Source organism: Balaenoptera borealis (genome assembly GCF_965194805.1).
Source record: "Balaenoptera borealis genome assembly, chromosome: 1".
NCBI lineage: Eukaryota > Metazoa > Chordata > Mammalia > Artiodactyla > Balaenopteridae > Balaenoptera > Balaenoptera borealis.
Genome location: NC_138860.1, coordinates 24,011,294 through 24,036,346, shown reverse-complemented (window position 1 = coordinate 24,036,346; position 25,053 = coordinate 24,011,294). Strand labels below are relative to the sequence as shown.

At 35.4% G+C, this 25,053-nt stretch overlaps 1 protein-coding gene across 5 annotated transcripts in view; it reads left to right on the top strand.

Annotated features, from left to right (window-relative positions):
• The window catches only part of LIN9 (lin-9 DREAM MuvB core complex component), a 107,893-nt gene that overhangs the window by 42,270 nt on the left and 40,570 nt on the right, over window positions 1-25,053 (top strand). For all 5 annotated transcript variants that reach the window (XM_082393291.1, XM_082393293.1, XM_082393292.1 and 2 more), the window contains 3 exons: window positions 19,968-20,101; window positions 21,464-21,583; window positions 22,442-22,543. In XM_082393291.1, coding sequence (XP_082249417.1) covers window positions 19,968-20,101; window positions 21,464-21,583; window positions 22,442-22,543 — 356 coding nt within the window. The remainder of the gene's footprint in view (window positions 1-19,967; window positions 20,102-21,463; window positions 21,584-22,441; window positions 22,544-25,053) is intronic.

Here is a 25,053-nt window from a genome sequence, read left to right as displayed (position 1 = left end):
GAACATATATGATAAGCTCACAACTAACATCATATTCAACAATGGAAAGCTGAAAGCATTTTCTCTAAGATCAGGGACAAGACAAAGATGCCCACTCTCGCCACTTTTATTCAACATAATATTGGAAGTCCTGGCCACAGCAATCAGACAAGAAAAAGAAATAATATAACCCAAATTGGAAAGGAAGAAGTAAAACTGTTGCTGTGTCACTGTCTACAGATGACATGATACAATACATAGAAAATCCTGAAGACACCACCAAAAAACTACTAGAGCTCATCAATGAATTCAGTAAAAGTACAAGATACAAAATTAACATACAGAAATCTCTTGCATTTCTATACATTGACACTGAACTACCAGAAAGAGAAATTAATGAAACAATCCCATTTACAATTGTATCAAAAAGAATAAAATACCTAGGAATAAATCTAACCTAGGAGGTAAAAGACATGTACTCCAAAAACTATAAGACGCTGATGAAAGAAATCGAAGATGAGACAAACAGATGGAAAGATATACCATGTTCTTGGATTGGAAGAATTAATATTGTTAAAATGACCATACTACCCAAGATAATCTACAGATTCAATCCATCCCTATCAAAATACCAATGGCATTTTTCACAGAACTAGAACAAATCATTTTAAAATTTGTATGGAAACACAAAAGACCCTGAATAGCCAAAACAATCTTGAGAAAGAAGAACAGAACAGAGGTATCACACTCCTGATTTCAGAGTATACTACAAAGCTACAGTAATCACAGCAGTATGATACTGGCAAAAAAACAGACACATAGATTAATGGAACAGACTAGAGAGCCCAGAAATAAACTGACACACTTATGGTCGATTAATCTACAACAAAGGATGCAAGAATATACAGTGGAGAAAAGACTGTTTCTTCAATAAGTGAGTTTCTTCAATAAGTGGTGCTGGGAAAACTGGACAGCTACATGTAAAAGAATGAAATTAGAACATTTTCTCACACCACATACAGAAATAAACTCAAAATGGTTTAAAGACTTAAATGTAAGACCGGAAACCAAAAAACTCCTAGAAGAAAACATAGGCAGGGACTTCCCTGGTGGTCTAGTGGTTAGGACTCCCTGCTTCCAGTGCAGGCGGTGCGGGTTTGATCTCGGGTCACAGAACTAGGATCCCACATGCCGCGCAGCCAAAAAGTCGAGACCCGGGCTTCCCTGGTGGTGCAGTGGGTAAGAATCTGCCTGCCAATGCAGGGGACACGGGTTTGAGCCCTGGTCTGGGAAGATCCCACATGCCACGGAGCAACTAAGCCCGTGAGCCACAACTACTGAGCCTGTGCGTCTGGAGCCTGTGCTCTGCAATGGGAGAGGCCGCAACAGTGAGAGGCCCGCGCACCACGATGAAGAGTGGCCCCCACTCACCGCAACTGGAGAAAACCCTCGCACAGAAACAAAGACCCAACACAGCCAAAAATAAATAAATTTATTAAAAAAAAAAAAAAAGTCGAGATCCCTTGACTTCTGTAACTATCCAAAAATAAATAAATAAATAATTTTAAAAATGAAGTTTTAAATAAAACTACTTTTTTTAAAAATAGATTCCTCATGAGCTATTTCTTTTTTTTTTTTTTCTAATTTTTATTTATTTATTTATTTACTTATGGCTGTGTTGGGTCTTCGTTTCTGTGCGAGGGCTTTCTCTAGTTGCGGCAAGCGGGGGCTACTCTTCATCGCGGTGCACGGGCCTCTCATTATCGCAGCCTCTCTTGTTGTGGAGCACAGGCTCCAGACGCGCAGGCTCAGTAATTGTGGCTCACGGGCCTAGTTGCTCCGTGACATGTGGGATCTTCCCAGAGCAGGGCTCGAACCCGTGTCCCCTGCATTGGCAGGCAGATTCTCAACCACTGCACCACCAGGGAAGCCCCAAATTAAACTACTTTTAAAAAAAAGAAAACATAGGCAGGACACAATTTGTTATAAATCATAGCCATATTTCTTTGGATCTGTCTCCTAAGGCAAAGGAAGCAAGCAAAAATAAACAAATGAGACCTAATTAAACTTAAAAGCTTTTGCACAACAAAGGAAACCATTGGCAAAATGAAAAGACAACCTACTGAATGGGAGAAAATATTTTCAAATGATATGACTGATAAGGGGTTAATATCCAAAATATATAAATAGTTCATACAACTCAATATTGAAAAAACTACCTGATTAGAAAAAATGGGCAAGGCTTCCCTGGTGGCGCAGTGGTTGAGAATCTGCCTGCCAATGCAGGGGACATGGGTTCGCACCCTGGTCTGGGAAGATCCCACATGCCGTGGAGCAACTAGGCCCATGAGCCACAATTACTGAGCCTGCGCGTCTGGAGCCTGTGCTCCGTCCGCAACAAGAGAGGCTGCGATAATGAGAGGCCCGCGCACCGCAATGAAGAGTGGCCCTCACTTGCCGCAACTAGAGAAAGCCCTCGCACAGAAACGAAGACCCAACACAGCCATAAATAAACCCAAAGTTTTTTGTTTTTTTTTTAAACATCTTTATTGGAGTATAATTGCTTTACAATGGTGTGTTAGTTTCTGCTTTATAACAAAGTGAATCAGTTATACATATACATATGTTCCCATATCTCTTCCCTCTTGCATCTCCCTCCCTCCCACCCTCCCTATCCCACTCCTCTAGGTGGTCACAAAGCACCAAGCTGATCTCCCTGTGCTATGTGGCTGCTTCCCACTAGCTATCTATTTTACATTTGGTAGTGTATATATGTCCATGCCACTCTCTCACCCTGTCACATCTTACCCCTCCCCCTCCCCATATCCTCAAGTCCATTCTCTAGTAGGTCTGTGTCTTTATTCCCGTCTTGCCACTAGGTTCTTCATGACCTTTTTTTTTTTTCCTTAGATTCCATATATATATGTTAGCATACTGTATTTGTTTTTCTCTTTCTGACTTACTTCACTCTGTATGACAGACTCTAACTCCATCCACCTCACTACAAATACCTCCATTTCATTTCTTTTTATGGCTGAGTAATATTCCATTGTATATATGTGCCACATCTTCTTTATCCATTCATCTGATGATAGACACTTAGGTTGCTTCCATGTCCTGGCTATTGTAAATAGAGCTGCAATGAACATTTTGGTACATGACTCTTTTTGAATTATGGTTTTCTCAGGGTATATGCCCAGTAGTGGGATTGCTGGGTCGTATGGTAGTTCTATTTTTAGTTTTTTAAGGAACCTCCATACTGTTCTCCATAGTGGCTGTATCAATTTACATTCCCACCAACAGTGCAAGAGGGTTCCCTTTTCTCCACACCCTCTCCAGCATTTATTGTTTCTAGATTTTTTGATGATGGCCATTCTGACCGGTGTGAGATGATATCTCATTGTAGTTTTGATTTGCATTTCTCTAATGATTAATGATGTTGAGCATTCTTTCATGTGTCTGTTGGCAATCTGTATATCTTCTTTGGAGAAATGTCTATTTAGGTCTTCTGCCCATTTTTGGATTGGGTTGTTTGTTTTTTTGTTATTGAGCTGCATGAGCTGCTTGTAAATCTTGGAGATTAATCCTTTGTCAGTTGCTTCATTTGCAAATATTTTCTCCCATTCTGAGGGTTGTCTTTTGGTCTTGTTTATGGTTTCCTTTGCTGTGCAAAAGCTTTTAAGTTTCATTAGGTCCCATTTGTTTATTTGTGTTTTTATTTCCATTTCTCTAGGAGCTGGGTCAAAAAGGATCTTGCTGTGATGTATGTCATAGAGTGTTCTGCCTATGTTTTCCTCTAAGAGTTTGATAGTGTCTGGCCTTACACTTAGGTCTTTAATCCATTTTGAGTTTATTTTTGTGTATGGTGTCAGGGAGTGTTCTAATTTCATACTTTTACATGTACCTGTCCAATTTTCCCAGCACCACTTATTGAAGAGGCTGTCTTTTCTCCACTGTATATGCTTGCCTCCTTTATCAAAGATAAGTTGACCATATGTGCGTGGGTTTATCTCTGGGCTTTCTATCCTGTTCCATTGATCTATATTTCTGTTTTTGTGCCAGTACCCAAAGTTTAAAAAAAAAAAAAAAAAATGGGCAGAAGACCTGAATAGATATTTTTCCAAAGAAGATATACAACATACAGATGGCCAACAGGCACATGAAAAGATACCCAACATCACTGATCATCAGAGAAATGCAAATCAAAACCACAATGAGATATCACCTCACACCTGTCAGAATGACTGTCATCAGAAAGACCACCATTAACAAATGTTGGTAAGGACGTGGAGAAAAGGGAGTGCTTGTACACTGCTGGCAGGAATGTAAGTTGGTGTATCCACTGTGGAAAGCAGTATGGAGGTGCCTCAAAAAAGTAAAAACAGAACTACCGTATGATCCATCAATTCCATTCCTGGGTGTATATCCAGAAAAGATGAAAACTCTAATTTGAAAAGATACATGCAACCCAATGTTCACAGCAGCATTATTTACAATAACCAAGATATGGAAGTAACCTATGTTGCTAATTAAACAGAAACAGACTCACAGATGTAGAGAACAAACTAGTGGTTACCAGTGAGGAGTGGGGTAGGGGAGGGGAAAGATAGGGGTAAGTGATTAAGAGGTACAAACTACTAAGTATAAAATAAATAAGCTACATGGATGTATTGTACAGCACAGTGAATATAGCCAGTATTTTGTGATAAATTTAAATGAAGTATAAGCTGTAAAATTTTGAATCACTATGTTGTATACCTGAAACTAATATAGTATTGTAATTCAACTATACCTCAATTTTTTAAAAATGAAAGTGTTTTAATACTGTATTATGAATATGACAGTAAAACTGTATGCCATAAAATTTTTATAATGATTCATTCATTAATGTATATGCCAGGCTACCATGAAGCCATCGTATTGATTACACTAGACTACTATAAAGCAATTTGTGTTGCTTTTTCTTCATTATCAATGCATGAATCATTGTACCTGTAAATAAAGATGAATTTCTTTTTCACATTATCTTTTCTTTTTTTGATGTCTAGTTTTAGTAATAGGCACAACATGTAAAGCATTTTGTAATATCATATAAGACAATATTGATGTAGGTACTGAGACATGATTCATCTTGTAAACAGATGATGTACACTTATGGTATTGATAAAAATATACAATACTATAAATGTATTTTCTCTTCTTTATGATTTTCTTAATAACTTTTTTTTATCCCTAGCTTACTTTATTGTAAGAATACGGTGTATAGTACATATAACATACAAAATATGTGTTAATTGCCATTTATGTTATCTGTAAGGCTTGCAGTCAACAGTAGGCTATTAATAGTTAAGTTTTGGGTTATACTCTTGAGTTAAAAGTTATACACAGATTTTCAGCTGCTCAGGGGATATCACCACTCCTAACCCCCATGTTGTTAAAGGGTCAACTGTATGTGCTGTCTTCAAGAGTTGTACTTGAAATATAAAAATTACAGACAGGTTAAAAGCAAAAGAATGAAAAAGATATGCCAACCAAATATTAACAATAGGAAGTTGAAGTGGCTATGTTAACATTAGACGAAATAGATTTCAAGACAAAGAGTATTACCAGACAGAGGAGGTACTTGATAATGATCGAAAGAGCACTTCATTAGAAGAACACAACAAATCCTAATATATATTTATTAGTAGGCCCCTAATAACAGAAGTTCAAAATACTTAAAGCAAAAAGTAAGACAACTAAAGGAAGAAATATACAGGTCGACAATTATAGTTGTAGATTTTAACAACTCTCTACCAGTAATTGAGAACAGGAAAAAAAAAAATCAGTACAACTGTAGAGAATTAGAATAGCACTACTGGGCTTCCCTGGTAGCGCAGTGGTTAAGAATCTGCCTGCCAATGCAGGGGACATGGGTTCGAGCCCTGGTCTGCGAAGATCCTACGTGCCGCAGAGCAACTAAGCATGTGTGCCACAACTACTGAGCTTGCACTCTAGAACCCGCGAGCCACAACTACTGAAGCCCGCATGCCTAGACCCTGTGCTCTGCAACAAGAGAAGCCACCGCAGTGAGAAGGCCCCACACCGCAATGAAGAGTAGCCCCCGCTCACTGCAACTAGAGAAAGCCCGCATGCAGCAATGAAGATCCAATGCAGCCAAAAATAAAATAAATAAATTTTAAAAAAAAGAATAGCACTACCAACCATGATATCTAATTGATATTTTTAGAACAGTGTACCCCAAAACTGCAGAATATATAATCTTTGCACATGCTTAGGCTTTGTTTGTCAAGATAAATCATATGCTGGCCTATTAACACATGTCAATAAATTTTGAAAGGTTGAAATCATATACAGTGTACAGAATTTCTCTTAGCACAACAGGATTGAATCAGAAATTGAAACAGTAAGATCTCTGAAAACATCCAAGTATTTGGGAATGAAACATCATACTTTAAATAATTCATAAGTAAAAGGAGAAAATCTCAAGGGAAAATGGCAAATATTTTAAATTGAAAGATAATAAATATATCAAATATAAATATTTGTGGGGTGCAGCTAAAGAAGTTTATAGAGGAAACTTTTACATTTTTAAATACTTACATCAGAAGAAGATGCTTATATACATTTTAAAAAGGTTTAAATTTCTATTTTTACCTTAAGAAGCTAAAGAACAAGCCCACAGCTAACATCATACTCAACAGGGAAAGAGTGAAAGCTCCTTCTCTAAAGATCAAGAACAAGACAAGTGTGACAATATAGTGCTGGAAGTCCAAACCAGAGCAGTCAGGCAAGGAAAAAGAAGGCGTCAAATCCAAAAGGAAGAAGTAAAATAATCTCTGTTTGCAAATGACATGATCTTATATAGAGAAGACCCTAAAGACTCTACAAAAAACTGTAAGAACTGGTAAATGAATTCAGTAAAGCCAGGATACAAAACCAACATACAATAATCGGTTGTGTTTCTATACACTAAAGACGAAATATCTGAAAAAGAAAATAAGGAAACAGTCTCATTCATTATGGCTCCAAAAGCAATGGAATACTTAGGAATAATTTTAACCAAGGATGTAAAACATCTGTACACTGAAAATTACAAGACATTGATGAAAGAAATTGAAGAAGGCAAAAATAAAAGGAAAGATATCCCATGTTCATGGATTGGAAAACTTAATATTGTTTTAAACAGTTCGTACTTCCTAAAGCCATCTATAGATTCAGTGAAATCCCTATGAAAATTCCAGTGGCATTTTTTATAGATATAGAACAATCAGTCCTAAAATTTATGTGGTACCACAAAGACCTGACTAACCAAGGCAATCTTGAGAAAGAGGAACAAAGTTGGAACACTCAAATGTCTTGATTTCAAGCTATATCACAAAGCTATAGTAATCAAAATAGTATAGGACTGGCATAAAATAGACACATAAACCAATGGAACAGAACTGAACCCCCCCAAAAAAACCCATAAATATATGGTCAACTGATATTTGACAAGGCAACCAAGAATACTCCATGGGGAAAAGACAGTCTCTTCGATAAATGGTCTTGGGAAAACTAGATATTCACATGCAGAAGAATAAAACTGGCCTCCTATCTTACACCTCTCACAAAAATTAATTCAAAGTGGATTAAAGTCTTAAATATAAGACCTGAAACTATTGAATTACTAGAAGAAAACACAGAGGAAAAGCTCCTTGACATTGGTCTTAACAATGATTTTTTTTTTTTTTGGAGATGACACCAAAAGCAAAGGAATAGAAGCAACAATCAGCAAGTAGGACTACATCAAACTATAAAAAGCTTCTACACAGCCAAAGAAACAATCAACAAAATAAAAAGGCAGCCTACAGAATGGGAGAAAAGATTTGCAAATCATATATCTGATAAGAAGTTAATATTCCAAATATGTAAGGAACTCATACAACTCAACAACAAAAAGACGAACTGATTAGAAAATGGGCAGAGGAGCTGAATAGATATTTTTCCAAACATGACACATAGATTGCGAACATGTACATGAAAAGATGCTCAACATCACTAATCATCAGGGAAACGCCACAGTGAGATGGCACCTCACACCTGTTAGAATGGCTATTATCAAAAAGGCAAGAAATAACAAGTGTTGGGAAGCATGTGGAGAAAAGAGAACCCTTGTGGATTGGTAGTGGAAATGTAAATCAGTGCAGCCACTATGTAAAACAGTAAGGAAGTTCCTCAAAATATTAAACATAGAAGTACCACATGATCCAGCAATTCCATTTCTGGGTGTTTATCCAAAGGAAACAAACTCACTATCTCCATAAGATACATGCACCCCCATGTTCGTTGCAGCATTATTTACAATAACTAAGTCATGGAAACAGCCTAAGTGTCCACTGACAGATGAATGGAGAAAGAAAATATGGTGTATACAGTTGACCCTTGAACAATGCGGGGAGTAGGTGTGCTGATCTCCCGTGCCGTCTGAAATTCACAAACACTCAGCCCTCCGTATCTGCAGTTACATATCTGCAGGTTCAACCAACCATGGATCATGCAGTACAGTAGTATTTACAACTGAAAAAAATCTGTGTATAAGTGGACCCCTGAAGTTCAAACTTGTGCTGTTTAAGGGTCAACTGTATATACAATGGAATATTATTTGGCCATAAAAAAGGAGACAATCCTACCATTTGCAACAACATGGATGAATCTTGAGGGCATTGATAAGTGAAATGTCAGAAAAAAACAAGTACCCTATGATTCCACTTATATGAGCTGCTTACAATAGTCAACAATCGTAGAGACAGAAAGTAGAACGGTGGTTGCCAGGGGCTGTGGGGGAGGGATGAATGGGGAGTTACTGTAATGGGTGTAGAGTTTCAGTTTTACAAGATGAAAAGGGTTATAGATATAAGTGATGATTGAACAACATTATTAATATTTAATACCACTGAACTCTACACTTAAGAATGGTTAAGATGATAACTTTTTAGTGTATTTTACTACAACAAAATAATTGAAAAAATAATAAATGTCAAGAGAATGAGAAGAGAAGCCATAGACTGGGGCAAAATATATGCAAAGGACATATCTGATAAAGGACTGTTATACAGAATATGCAAAGGACTCTTAAAACTTAATAATAGGATTAAAAAAAAAATAATAATAGGAAAGCTAACAACCTGATTAAAAAATGGAGAAAAGATCTGACCAGGTACCTCACCAAAGAAGATATACTCTCATACTGTTAGTGGGAATATAAATTGGTGCAGCCACTATGGCAAAAAGTATGGAGATTCCTGAAAAAATTAAGAATAGAACTATAACACACACACAAAAAAGAACTATCATATGATCCAGCTATTTAACTTTTGAGTATTTATTCAAAGAATTCAAAAACACTAAATCAAAAAGTTACATACACCCCTATGTTCATCACAGCATTATTTATAATAGCCAAGATATGGAAACAACCTAAGTGCCCATTGTTGGATAAATGGATAAAGATGTGGTGTGTGTGTGTGTATATAATATACAGTGGAATACTACTCAGCCATGAAAAAATGAAATCTTGCCATTTGTGAGAATATGGATGGATCTTGAGGGTATTATGCAAAGTGAAATAAGTCAGACAGAGAAAGACAAATACCATATGATTTCACTCGTATGTAGAATATTAATAAACAAAATGAAAACAAACATAAATACAGAGAACAGAGTAGTATGGTTACCAGAGGGGAAGGAGTTGGGAGAAGGGCAAAATGAGTAAAGGGCGTCTGTTGTATGGTGACGGATGGAAACTAAACTTTTGGTGGTGAGCATGCTGTAATATATATAGAAGTCAAAATATAATGTTGTACACCTGAAACTTATGTGATCTTGTAAATTAATGTCACCTCAATTTTTTAAAAAAGAAAAGATATACAAATGGCAAATAGGCACATGAAAAGATATGCCACATCATATGTCATCAGAGAAATGCAAATTAAAACAATGAAATACCATTATACACCTATTAGAATAGCCAAAATCAAGAACTTGACAACACCAAACGAGAATGTGGAGCACAGGAACTTATTTATTACTGGTGGGAATGCAAGATGGTACGGCCACTTTGGAAAACAGTTTGGCAATTTTTTACAAAATTAAACATATTCTTACCACACAGTCCAGCAGTCACACTCCTTGGTGTTTACCCAAATGAGTTCAAAACTTATTTCTACACAAAAACCTGCACATGGATGTTTATAGCAGCTTTATTCATAATTGCCAAAAGTTGGAAGGAACCACTATGTCCTTCATTAGATGAATAAACTGATACATCCAGACATGGAATATTATTTGAAGCTAAAATGAAATGAGAGGGAATTCCCTGGTGGTCCAGTAGTTAGTACAATGTGCTTCCACTGCCGGGGGCCTGGGTTCGATCCCTGGTTGTGGAACTAAGATCCCACAAGCTGTGTGGCATGGCCTAAAAATAATAATAACAAAATTCCATGAAAAGAGATGGAGGAACCTGAAGTGCATATTACTAGGTGAATGAAGCCAATCTGAAAAGGTTACATACTGAATGATTCCAACTGTATGATATTTTAGAAAAGGTAAAACTATGGAGACAGTTGAAAGATGAGTTATTACCAGGGGCTAGTGGGAAGAGGGATTAATAAGTGGAGCACAGAGGTTTTTTAGGGCAGTGAGACTGCTCTGAATGATACTGTAATGATGGGCAGGTACATGCCCTTATACGTTTGTCAAAACTTATATAATGTGCAACACCAAGAGTGAACCCTAATGTAAACTATAAACTTTGGGTGATAATAATGTTTCAGTGTAGGTTCATCAGCTAACAAAATGTACCACTCTGGTGTGGGATGTTGATAGTGGGAGAGCCTGTTGGGTGTGTCAGGGAGGAGCTATATGGGTTGATAGTAGGGGAAGCTCTTAGGGAGAGTAAAGGTAGGGCATGTATGGGAACTCTGTACTTTCCTCTAAATTTTGCTGTGTGTTTAAAACTGCTCCTAAAAAGAAAGTCTGTTTTTAAAAATCAACTAATGTAATTCCCCATATTTAGTAGCATAAAGTGGAAAAACCACATGGTCTTATCAATAGATAACAAAAAATCATTTGACAGTATTAATGCCCACTCATGATAAAACTCTCAACAAACTAGAAATAAAAGGGAACTTCCTCAACCTGACAAAGTTAATATATGAAAAAATCTATGTGCAACTACATACTTAATGGTGAAATTTTGAATGCTTTGCCACTAAGATGGGGAACAATGCAAGGATACAGTTATGATCTGTATACAGTATTCTGCTAGATACAGTGAAATAATACAAGAAAAAAAATAGAAATCATAAAGTTTGGAAGAAGTAAAACTGTCTCTTTTCACAGATGACATGATTACCCATATGAAAATCCTAAGGAATCCCAAATCAAGGACTAGAATTAATAAGATGAATTTTTTTGCAAGGTCTTTGGATATAAAATCAATATGAAAATTAGTTGTATTTCTGTATAATAAGGCAACAACTGGACAATGACATTTTAAAAAATGACACTATTGACAATAGCATAGAAAACCTAAATAATTAGAGAGATAAAACATGTCATGGATTGGAAAACTCAGTATTGTTAAAAATGTCAGTTCTGCCAAGACTGATCTTAGAGGTAAACAGTCTAAATCACAGCAGGCCTTTTCTTTTTCTTTTTCTTTTCTTTTCTTTTCTTTTTTTTTTTTTGAAATTGTTGTGCTTATTCTAATGTCTGTGAAAATGGGAAGGATAGTTTAATCCAGAAATAGATGCACACATATGTCCAGTTGACTTTCTGAGGGTACCAAAGCATTTCAATGGAAAGGAAGGGCATTTCAATAAATAATGATTGATCAGCTAGGTATATATATGGAAATAAAATGAACCTTGACCTTTCCTCATGCTATACAAAAAACTTAATCTAAGATGGACCAAAAGGCTAAACATAAAAGCCAAAACTATAAAGCTTCTGTAAGTAAACACAGGAAAATATCTTGTGATCTGTAAGTAGGCAGAGATTTCTTGGATCTGGCAAAAAAGTAATTATCAAAAAAGAAAAATAAAGGTGGTTTTTAGGTTTAACTTAGATTTAAAACTTCTGCCCACTAAAAGCCAACATTAAGAAAATAAATAGGCAAGCCGTATACTGGGAAAAAAATATTTCCAAATCATATATCTGAAAAGGGACTATATCTAGAAAACATAAAGAACTCTATTATTTAGTAATAAAAACATAAGTAATACAATTCAAAAAATAGACAAAACACTTGAGTAGAGACTTCCCAGAGGAAGATGTATGAATGGCCAATAAGCACGTGAAAAAACACTCAACATCAGTAGTCATCAAGGAAGTGCAAATTAAAATCATAATGAAATACCACTACACACACCAGAATGGCTAAAATTGAAACTACTGATAACATTAAATGTTGGCAAGGATGTGGAGCTACCATAATTCATATACATTGTTGATAGGATGGTATACCACTTTGGAGTAAAGCATGACAATTTTTAATAAAATTAAACTTATGTCTGTCCTGTCATCCAGCAGTTCTGCTCCAAGGTATTTAAGTAAGAAAAATGAAAATTGCTGTTCACAGAAGGATATGTACAAGAATGTTTATGGCATCTTTGTTTTAACTTTATAGTCAAAACCTGGAATCAACCCAACAACAGGCGAATGGATAAACATAACATGATATTTTCTTACAGTGGAATACAAATTGACAATAAAAAGGAGCTAACTACTGACATATAGATTAACTTCAGACAGTATGACGAGCAAAAGAAGCTGAAAACTAAAGAATGCATATTGTATGGTTCCATTTATATGAAGTTGTAGAACAGGCAAAATTAATTTATGGTAGAAAAATATCATCAGAAAAGAGGTTGCTCCTGAAGAAAGGATTGCCTAGGAAGGGGGAACTTTCTGGGATAATAAGAATATTCCGTGACTTTAAAGATGGATGATTTCATTTGTCAAAACTTATAGAATTATACACTTACATTTTCATTTTACTGTATGTAAATTTTACCTAGAAAAGTATATAAACAAACAAAATTCCACATTGCTTGCTGGGAAGAAATTTTTTAGTAAAGAAGGAGTAGTAGACTTTTCCTCAATAACAACAACAAAGAAATTTTTAAAGTAACTATATTAAAGATTTTGCAGTAGGCGCAAAGAAGACAGGTTAAAAAGTGACACCAAGTGATTCTTAGTTACAGAGTTAAGAACACAAGAATTTTGACAAACACCGAAATGATGGAAAATTTGAATAGTGGAAAAGTCTTGGGGAAACGTCTGGACATGATACTTTAACCACATTGTACAGGAAGTCGTTCATCAGGTGTCCGTTGCTCTGAATAGTTCTAGAACTCTGTGTAGTCAGAGAAGTCAGGGTATAAAAAGAGATTTTAAAATCATTGGTTTGTTAAGAAATTGTAAAATTCAGAACTGTCCTAAAAGTAATGTAGTTTATCTAAATCAAAGGATTATGGGAAAGGAAGTCATCAAGGATGATATGGAAGATGTGATTTGGAAGATATGATTTATAGAAGTAAATGTAGAGTTAAGATTTGACAGCTGCTGGTTAACACAAATTCTGAATCCTGGCCCAAAACTGAGGCTCTGACCAATAATATTTAAAGTTGTTCCTTGATGTTTGTTTATAATGAAATTACTTTCTAAACTTGGATTTTTGGATGCCATTAGGTATGTTCACCAGATTCCCAGCAAACCTTCTGTTGTGTTTGAAAAATTGTCTCTTTTTTTTTGCATTGCGTATTTGACCTTATAAACGGTCAAAGAAGTAGAGTGACCATATAATTTATCACCCAAATAAGCATCTTCTGAAAGTAGAAGAGGAGGTGCTGTTAATAACTGAAGTAGGATAACAAGTGTAAATGGACATTGTCCTGAGGTAATTGGCTAATAGGATTTATGGATTAATAGGATTTACCCTACCTAAAGGATGTTTTTGAAATTTGTTTATTATAAAATATTCTCAAAGCCTTAGGTTAATGCTGATAACCACAACAGCATTTTTTTCTTATTTTCCTGAACTTGGCATTCTGACCGAGAATCTGCTTTTCATCCCTTAGTGACCATGTATACTAACTTAGGTTGCTGCTTTTGTTTTTGTTTTTTTAGCTTTGCATTGTCAACACCAGTAATCTGGAAATGGCTGTTAAGGAGAGGGCTGCCTTAGAGACAAAAGTTTAAGTATTTTTAGAAGTCTTTGAGCCAGTTAAGTAAAACTGGATAGAATTTAGCCATCACTTGAACAGATAGATACTCCTGTAATAATAGGGGAGCCTGACTTCAAGTATAGATCTGTGGTAGAGGGTCATAAATGACATCCATATAAAAATATGGAAATATCTTCTTTTCTTGATTTATAAAGGCAATGCATTCTCAAAAAAAAAAAAGAAGAAAAGAACACAGAAGTGTAGAAAGTGAGTTTCCCCTAAAGTTTTATGAATCTCCCTCTAAAGTTTGATGTATGTAAGTATACAGTATATGCCAGAACATAAGATGGTCCTCCCTCCAAATTATATTTGAGTTCTTAAGCTTTTCATATTATAAGTATTCTCTCAGTTTATTTTGCATGACCAAGCCTGCTTGGTGAAGACTCACTGATTTCTGGTTTCATTTTGTTGCGGTTGGAGAAAGTACTTTGTATGATTTTACTTCTTTTAAAGTTGTTGAGACTTGTTTTATGAACTAGCATTTGGTCTGTCTTAGAGAATGCCCCATGTATGTTTCAAAAGATTGTATTTTGCTGTTGGGTTGAGCATTGTTTATATGTTAGTTAGGTCAAATCGGTTGATAGTGTTGTACATGTCTTCCATATTCTTATTGATTTTCTGTTTTATTGTTGTATCAATTACTGAAAGATGAATATTAAAATCTCTAACTATAAATGTTGAACTCTACCATTTCATCAGATTTTGCTTCAGGTATTTTGGTGCTCTGTTAAGGTGCATATATATTTATATTTGTCATATTTTCCTGATACATTGACCCTGTTATCATTATGAAATGTCCCTCTTTGTTTCCAGTAGTATCCCTTATTTTAAATTTTCATTAATATAGCCATTCCAGTACTCTGTTGTTACTGTGGTAAATCTTTTTCCATCCTTTTACTTTCAACCTATTTGAATCTATGAATCTAAAGTGTGTCTCAGACACATGTAGAAATATATAAACAGCTTATAGATCAGTCTTGTTCTATTGAAGTCAGTATGCAAACCTCTGCCTTTTTAAAAATTTAAGAAATTTTTATCTAATTGTATTTTTTTATTGAGGTATAATTGACATCTAACATCATATTAGTTTCAGGTGTACAACATAATGATTCAATATTTGTATATATTGTGAAATGATCACCACAGTAAGTCTAGTTAATATCCATTACCACACATAGTTACCAAAAAAGTTACAACTTTTAAGATCTACTTTTTTAGCAACTTTCAGATATATGATTCAATATTATTAACTATAGTCACCATGTTGTACATTACCTCCTCATGACTTCTTTTGTTTGTTTTTTGTACATTTACAATTTAAAAAAATTTTTTTAATTGAAATATAGTTGATTTACAATGTGTTAGTTTCAGGTGTACAGCACAGTGATTCAGTTATATGTGTATACGTGTGTGTGCGTGCATGTGTATGTGTGTATATATATATATTCTTTTCCATTATAGGTTATTACAAGATATTGAGTGTAGTTCTCTGTGCTGTACAGTAGGTCCTTATTGGTTATGTATTTTATATAGACTGACTTATTTTATAACTGGAAGTTTGTACCTTTTGACCCCTTTCACCCTCTGCTTTTTGATCAGTGGTTAGTCTATTCACATTTTATGTAATAATTGATATGCTTGCATTTATGCCTGTCATTGTGCTATTTGTTTACAATATGTCTCATATCCTTTATTTTCCTTTACCTCCGTTCCTGCATTCTTTTGTGTTAAACAAATACTGTTTAGGATACAATTAGTATACAAATTTTACTTAGTATAGTTATATAGTTAGCATTTGTATATTAGTATACAAATGTAGTATACAATTTTAATTTCTCTGTTGTTATTTTTAGGTATTTTTTGAGGGTTTTGTGTGTGTGTGTGTTAGTTGCTCTGGGAAATACAATATGAAGTTTTAACATATCACAATCTAATTAAGATTAATACTGAATTAATTCTGATAAAATATAGCAGATTTACTCCAATATAGCTCCATTTTCTCCTACTTCCTTTTTACTGTCATCAAACGTGTTACATTAATATCTGTGATAAACCTGAGAATGTAGTATTATAATTATTGCTTTAAATAATCTTACTTTTTAAAAATGAAATGAAGAGAATAGAAAAGAAAGTGTGTGTGTGTGTATTTTGTACACACCGTTTTTTATATGCACCCGCATATTTACCATTTCTGGTGTTTTTCTTTTCTTGCTGTGGATTTTAGTTACTGTCTGGTATTATTTCCTTTTATCACAAATAATGTGTTTTAGTATTTCTTCCTAACTTGTCTAGGAGCAACAGATTCTCTCTGTTTTTATCTGAGAATGTTTCCATTTCTCCTGCATTTGTGCAAAATAGTTTCACAGGATATAGAATTCTTGCTTGATGGTTTTTTCTTGTTAGCACACTGAATATGTCACTCTGTTGCCTTCTGACCTTCATTGTTTCTGTTGAGATGTACCTGTTAATTGTGTTGTTCTTCTCCTACATGTGATGAGTCATTTTTCTCTTGAAGCTTTTCTCTTGAATATTCTCTCTTTATCCTTGGATTTTGGAAATTTCACTATGATGTGTCTAGGTTTGATACTCTTTATATTTATCCTATTTGGGGTTTTTTGAGTTTCATGGGTTAGTAGCTTAATTTTTTAACTCAAATATGGGAGATTTTTGGCCATAATTTCTTCCAATTTCCTTTTCTCCTTCTTTCTCTCCTTCCTTTGGGTCTCTCATTACAAATATGTTGGTGCACTTGACATCTTCCTACAGCTCTCTGAGGCTCCCTTCATTTTTCTTCAATCTTTTGTTCTCCGTGTTCTTTGGATTGGATAATTTCTGTTGATCTCTCTTTAATAGATCAGAATCCAGACTTGCTGCAATATATTATCTAAAATATTCCCTAATTCTTTTCTTCAAATCTTCTCTTTAACTCTAGAGTTTCTATTTGGTTCTTTTGTATAGTTTCTGTGAAATTCCCTGTTGAGTCATTGTCTTTAATTCTCTGAACATATTTATAAAATCTACTTTTGAAGACTGCTAATGTATCATCTTTGTCAGTTTCTACTTACTGTACTTTTATCCTGAGTAAGAATCAGCTTTTTTATTTCATTACATATCTAGTAATTTTTGGTTGAAAACTAGATATTTTAGATAATATATTGTAGCAACTCTGTAATTTTTTTGAGAATTGTTTTTACTTTAGTAACTTGCCTATGCAACCACTGATGTCTCTGCTCAGTTTTTTTTTACTCTTTTATTTATTTTTAAGCTTGCTTCCTAGGGAATGTTCCTGTGTCTGCATAACTTAGTGGCCAACCAATGACTTAGGCAGAGATTGTACTCAAATATCTTAATCCAGAAAGGCCTCAGACTGATCTCTGTGTGGACTTGGGAAACACATACAAAGTTGCTGTCCGTTTTCAGGTCATCCTTAGCTTTTACTTTTTACCAGACTTTCTTAGGTCTTTCCCACCCAATCACATAGTTTTCCACTTAGGCAAGAATTTATGGAGAGTTTATTTCAGTCTTTTTATGGTTCTCTAGTTTCCAGGATCTCCTTGTTAAATTCCTAGCTATTCTGCCAATCACCTCAGACAGGACTACCTCTTAGGCTTGCAAAGTTGTGGGGTTTTCTTATTCTTTCCTGATCGAGTTTGCCACTCTTAACTAGCACAGTCACAGGTTTTTACCCACTGGTCCACATCCTGTCTGCCCCTCTGGCAACAAACAACACTGTTTCCATGACCAACCATACATTAGAAAAACTCTTTTTACCAACCAAGTTGTTGGTGATGGTAGAGTGTGAATAGCCTCTTGCAAAAAGGCCACTGAGTTCACCTGTCCTTAACTGAAGCTCTAGCAATTTTTCCACAGTAATCGTTTCTTAATTGTTTTCTGCATTTGGCCCATTTCTAGTACCCTGAAATGGTTGTCTTTGACAATCCTGTACAGGTTTATACAAGTCTTTTGCAGAGAAGAATCACCAACCTCTTCACACTGCCATAACTGGAGGTCCTTTTCTATATTTATGTTTGTTCATTCAACTTTATTACTCGTATCTTCTGTATACCTGTTTACTTTTCCTTTAATTGGTCTGTCAAAGACTGAGAATGATATTTTTTTTAACGTTTTATTTTATATTGGAGTATAGCTGATTAACGATGTTGTGACAGTTTCAGGTGGACAGCAAAGCAACTCAGCCATACATATACATGTATCCATTCTCCCTCAGACTCCCCTCCCATCCAGGCTGCCACATAACATTGAGCAGAGTTCCCTGTGCTATACAGTGGGTCCTTGTTGGTTATCCATTTTAAATATAGCCGTGTGTACATGTCAATCCCAAACTCCCTAACTATCCCTTCCTGCCACCCTTCCCCCCTGGTAACCATAAGAGAATGATATTTTAGTCTTCTACAATTGAGTTTTTATCAGTTGATCCTTTTAAACAGTTTTGCATTGAATATTTGTATTTTATTTAAATGATATCATTGGGACTTTCCTGGCGGTCCTGTGGTTAAGACTTCGCATTTCCAATGCAGGGGGCACAGGTTCGATCCCTGGTTGGGCAACTAAGATCCCACGTGGCACACACCGTGGCCAAAAAAAGTTAAAAAATAAAAAATAAGTACTATCTTTATACGTTTTTGTGTGTATAAAATGTGTCACTTTGCCTAGTTTAATGCCTTAAATGCTACTGTTCTTATATTTTTCACTCGTGCTGGATGTTTGCTTGGATTTTCCTTATGTTACTTCAGACTGGATTTAAATAATAGTGACACATCTGTGTGAGGGATCCCCAAGACCACCCCCAGGTTTGGTTTGGTGATTCACTAGAAAGACTCAGAGTACTTGGCAAATAGTTGTACTCATGGCCATGGCTTATCACAGAAAAGGATAAAAAGCAAAATAAGCAAAGGGAAAAGTACATGGAGCCAAAGTCCAGAGGAAAACAGGTGCAAGCTTCCAAGAGTCCCCTCCCTGTAGTGTCACACAAGACTTGCATAATTCCTTCAGCAGCAAGTTGTAGCAGCACTTGTGAAATGTTGTCTTCCGGGGAAACTCATTAGAAACTCAATGCCCAAGGTTTTTACGGGGGGCCGGTTACGTAGGCACCTTCTGCCCAACACATACAATAATTGGAAAGCAGGTAACCACATTGTTTGCACAGTCTAGGCACAGTAAACCACCTTTCTTAGTATGGGAACAATGGGAACACTCCCAAAATTCAAGTACCCAGAAGTCAACATTATAGGCAACCCTTTCTAAGGTTAGCAGTCTGAAACCTAGTAAATCTTTTCTGCATAGCACCCTTGTCTTTTTTTTTCTTTTCTTTTCTTTTTTTTTCAGTTGAACTACTCCTAGTGTTTCATTCATGAGTATAATGACCAAATTTGTTGACTTTTTTTTTTTTTTTTTTTTTGCAATTCGAGGTTTAAAGCAATGATATGATGTTAAAGTATTTTCCCCTTAGTTTGGTATATATATGATTTCATTCATATATCAAATTAGGGATCACCATTTATAGTTTTGTTTTCTGTTTCAAAAAATTTTTTTGTTGTTCCTTTAAGCCTAAAATAAAGTACATGCTTTTTTTGAAACTTTAATAGACAACAGTACTATACTTTCTCCACTTTGAATTACATGCTTGGAGCAGTTTTGTATGTGACAGTTTTTTGTATCTCCTAAATATCATAATGCCTTTTTGTTTCTTTTTTTCAGCACGATTACGTGGTGTTCATGATGGTCTGTTCACTGGACAGATAGATGCTGTGGATACTCTTAATGCTACTTATAGAGTAACTTTTGATAGGGCAGGGCTTGGAACTCATACTATCCCTGACTATGAAGTTCTTGTAAGTATTGTTTCATAATACACGTGTTTTATGCCTATTAAATATGTTTTGTAGAGTTTTCTTAGGGGTTGTATTTACGATAGAATCAAGATTTCAAGTCACAGAGGAAGAGATCTTTAGGGGTTTCCAGCCCTGCTTACTAGACTCCTGGAGCAGAACTATACTTAAGTCTTCCACGTTTTCCAGAAGCTAGCATCCCTCTACCAAATTTAGTGTGACACAACTGATCACTCTTGACTAAATAATCTTGGGGAATAAGCTACACAACACTTTCATTTCAGCTGTTGGTATAGTCCTCTTGTAAAATGACTTTAAAAGTATGTTAACATCTTGCACTTCAAAATATATATTTTTATATGTTCCTATTTTATCCTCAGAATATGCAGGGTGGTTGTTAATTACCCCCACTTTTTGCATGATGAAATTGAGACATAAGTATGTTAGGTAATTTATTCAAGGCTTTCAAGCTGGATTCTTGCCCTATTGAGACTGGAATCCACATCTTTTGAACTTCTGATATAGTCCATTAAACTACTGGACCATTATTTCATGATTATGCTTGATTTAGCAATGTCATGGAAATTATATACCTTTCTAATAAGTTAAAATATAAAGGATAAATATAACTCTAATAGTTTTTTTTTAATGAGTAATGAACTTTTTATAACAAAACTATTTGCCTCTAAGCATTATGGAAATTAAATTGTTCACATTTAGCCTCCCCTTTTTTCATTTCTTTGTTATAAACTTGATTTTTAAGGGTTGTGAACTTACAATTAAAAATCAAAATTACTTTATCTCCTTAGTGCAAAAATAGAAGAATCTTTTTTTTCTGATCTATACTTTTAAAAAAACTGTGACTCTCTGCTTATTGTAAGGGTTTCCTTATCAAACGTACTTTTAGAGAGGAGTAGGAGAGAAAGGAAATTTGGACTAAATATAGAGCAAGGTATACCAATCTTAATTTTTTTCATTAAAGGAGGAAATCTTTAAACCTCCCATTTCAAAAAGAAAAATTACTTTTCTGTTTCATTAACGTAATTTCCTTTATGAGATCACCCAAACATTTCTCCCTGGCCAGATAAGAATTGCCTTTAATTACAGTGGGTAATATTCAGATAGTCTTTAACACAGAGACAACCACGGGTGGCCATAGATCACTTTCCTTTCTTTCAATAGATCACTTTCTTCTGTTTTATGAATTCAACCTCTTAGTAACAGAGTAGTATCCATACTCTGACTTAAGTTCTAGCCCTTTGATCTTTGTAGGTTAATATATTTTATGATAAAATAGGACTATTATAAAGCTAAAATGATTGGTAAAGTTCTTCAAGTTTTGGGGACTATTTTCTTTTCCCAAAGAGTAATGAGCCTCATGAGACGATGCCTATTGCTGCCTTTGGACAAAAACAGCGACCTTCTCGATTTTTTATGACTCCACCACGGTTACATTATACTCCTCCTCTCCAGTCACCAATTACAGTAAGTAATATTTTTTAGATGTCACCAGTAGTTTAAATGATTATTATGAATGTAAACTATGTTCTTATGAAATACACATCTATTACAGTAACTTCAGGAGGTGCCCACATTATTTTGACTTGTCAGATATTAAATAAGTTAATAAAGTAAATAAAATAGTTGCTTCAACTCTGGAAATATTTTCCTTTTTGTAGGATTTTTAATAGAATAGTAATTATAATAGAATTTGCTCTTTATTTAAGAATAAGATACTTCCTTCCTACTGTATAGCACAGAGAACTATATTCAATATCCTGTGATAAACCGTAATGGAAAAGAATATGAAAAAAAAAGTATATATATGCATAACTGAATCACTTTGCTGTACAGCAGAAATTAGCACAACATTGTAAATCAACTGTACTTCAATAAAATAAATTTTTTAAAAAATAAGATACTTCTGGGACTTCCCTGGTGGCACAGTGGTTAAGAATCCACCTGCCAATGCAGGGGACGCACGTTCATTCCCTGGTCCAGGAAGATCCCACATTCCGCAGAGCAGCTAAGCCCATGTGCCACAACTACTGAGCCTGTGCTCTAGAGCCGGTGAGCCACAACTACTGAGCGCGCGTGCCACAACTACTGAAGCCCGTGCACCTAGGGCCTGTGCTCCGCAGCAAGAGAAGCCACCGCAATGAGAAGCCTGCACACTGCAACAAAGAGCAGCCCCCGCTCGCCGCAACTAGAGAAAGCCTGCACGCAGCAACGAAGACCCAACACAGACAATAAATAAAATAAATAAATTAATTAATTAATTAAAAAAATAGATACTTCCTTTTGAAAAGTCAATGGTTAAATGATTCCCTTTTATTCCCACAGGATAATGACCCCTTATTAGGACAGTCACCTTGGAGAAGTAAAATTTCTGGCTCTGACACAGAAACGTTAGGTGGTTTTCCAGTAGAGTTCCTTATCCAAGTGGTAAGAATTGCTCTGAATATTTTGGTTATTTATGAAAAAAACTCAATGACTTTTGTGTTATTAAAGTTGAAAATTTTTCTAGGACCAAATATTTTTATACTTTTAAAAATCATTGTGTTGGTTTTAAGAACTCTGTTATTTTCCAACAAGCTTGAAAATAAGTTATAACAGCAAAAAAAGACTTAGAGATCTATTTTTGTTGGGCTTTTCTTGGGTTTGGTTCTTATTATTTTTCTGTGTTAAGGACTCTAACCTTCTAGTATATGCTGTGTGAAACTGAATGGTTAACTGTTCATAAATTTTATAAGTATAAAGGTTTTTATTTAGTAATCTCAGTGCATCCTGCCATTATCAGTCACCTCAACAATTGTGGTGTGTTGGCCAGCTCTCTGGTTAGGAGAAACTTTATTTCTTTTCTGAGACTAGGAATAGCTATTCATTTGCTAAGTACTTATTGATTAGGCACAAAGAAATCTAAGGCTAAATCGAAACAAGTATAGAATTATAATATAGAACAATTTTCTTGAATAGCCTGACTCTTAAGAATGTAATGAGCTGTTTATTTTGAAAATTAGATTAAATAAATTATTCATTTTGGTTTTTTATCAGTAATTTAATGTTTTATTTTCTTTTTATTTTCTTTTATTTAGTTTGAACCATAGTCTAATAATGTTTGATTTGTTTCTTTTCTTTTTGTTTGAAAAGAAAAACTACTTGGCTTGGGATAGATAGAGTCTTTATAAATAAAAATGTTTATAGCGTAATCCATTAAAATATTCACAGGGTTACCTTTTACAATTAATGTTATTTTGAGGAAAAGTATTATCATTTATGTGTATGTGTATAGCATTTTTTATTCCTTAGTTGTATGTTGTTAATTATCCTTGGAATACAGAATTACATCTTTTAACTTCCAAAGGTAGATAAGATATTTTTATATGAAAAGTTAAAAATATGAAAAGAGACAAGGCTTATCATTTTCACAAATAGGACACTTGTGTTTTAAAGAAATTCTTTCTTTTAAATAGTGGAAGTAAAAACAGAGCTAATATGTCATATTTGGGCAAGTGTGTGTAGGGGGAGATGGAGGGAAGAACAGGGGGTCAGGGAGAGGGAGAGAGGGGCTGGGGGGAGAGAGAGAGAGAGAGAGAGAGAGAGAGATCCATCGATACACCAGCAGAGGGCGTCAGAGGCTAAATACTAGTATGCTACTTCTAAAGTATTGATGTTTTTATTGATGCTTAGATGTTTGCTTGCAGTGCTTAATTTTAACTTCAAAATCTACGTGTAAAAGCCTAGTTAAAACACTGCTTTCATTATTTTAAGCTATCTAGCAGATAAAAATAAAAGTCCTTTTATGTACTTGTCTTTTGTAATATGTAAAGTTTTATGAAACTCAGATCTGCTCTTGTTAAGCTGTGAGATATGTTTTTGTCTTTTTCTGTTACTGTTTTCTTTCTTATAACAAAATAAACATCATCATGTTTTTGCAATTTTTATAATTCATAGTTTACAATGAGTTTTCTTTGTGAGGAAACTTTTTCTTTCCTGGGGTTAGGGATTTTGAGGAATCTAAAAGACTGCCCACTTGTTAGAGAGGACTCAGTTTTGAAAAGAATGAAAAGGAAACAGCATGATTTTCTATCAAAAACAAGCAAGAAGGGACTTCCCTGGTGGCACAGTGGTTAAGAGTCCGCCTGCCAATGCAGGGGACACGGGTTCGAGCCGTGGTCCGGGAAGATCCCACATGCCACGGAGCAGCTAAGCCTGTGCGCCACAACTACTGAGCCTGTGCTCTAGAGCCCGCAAACCACAACTACTGAGCCCGTGAGCCACAACTACTGAAGCCTGAGCACCTAGAGCCTGTGCTCCGCAACAAAGAGAAGCTACCACAGTGAGAAGGCTGCGCACCGCAACAAAGAGTAGCCCCGCTCGCCACAACTAGAGAAAGCCCACGCACAGCAACGAAGACCCAAGGCAGCCAAAATTAATTAACTAATTAATTAATTTTTAAAAAACAAGAAACACAAAACTGAAAATGGGAGGGAGACTGTTGCCTTCATCCCATCTTTTACTGCTTCTAACTCTGAAGAATCACACAAATTTCCATAAAACCCCAACAACTAGAGACAGGGTACCAGTCCACAGCTCTGGACATACTAATGAGGGTCTGTGTTAATAACTATGTAACATATCTCACCCGGCCCTCCGTCTGCCTGTATCAACTTAGGTCAAGTTTTTAGATTTTTTTTAATTATCAAAAATTTAATGCATATAAAAGCAAACAGGGGACTTCCCTGGTGGTGCAGTGGTTAAGAATCCACCTGCCAATGCAGGGGACACAGGTTCGAGCCCTGGTCCAGGAAGATCCCACATGCCATAGAGCAACTAAGCCCATGCGCCACAACTACTGAGCCTGTGCTCTAAAGCCCGCAAGCCACAACTACTGAGCCCATGCCCCACAACTACTGAAGCCCACGCACCTAGAGCCCATGCTCCGCAACTAGAGA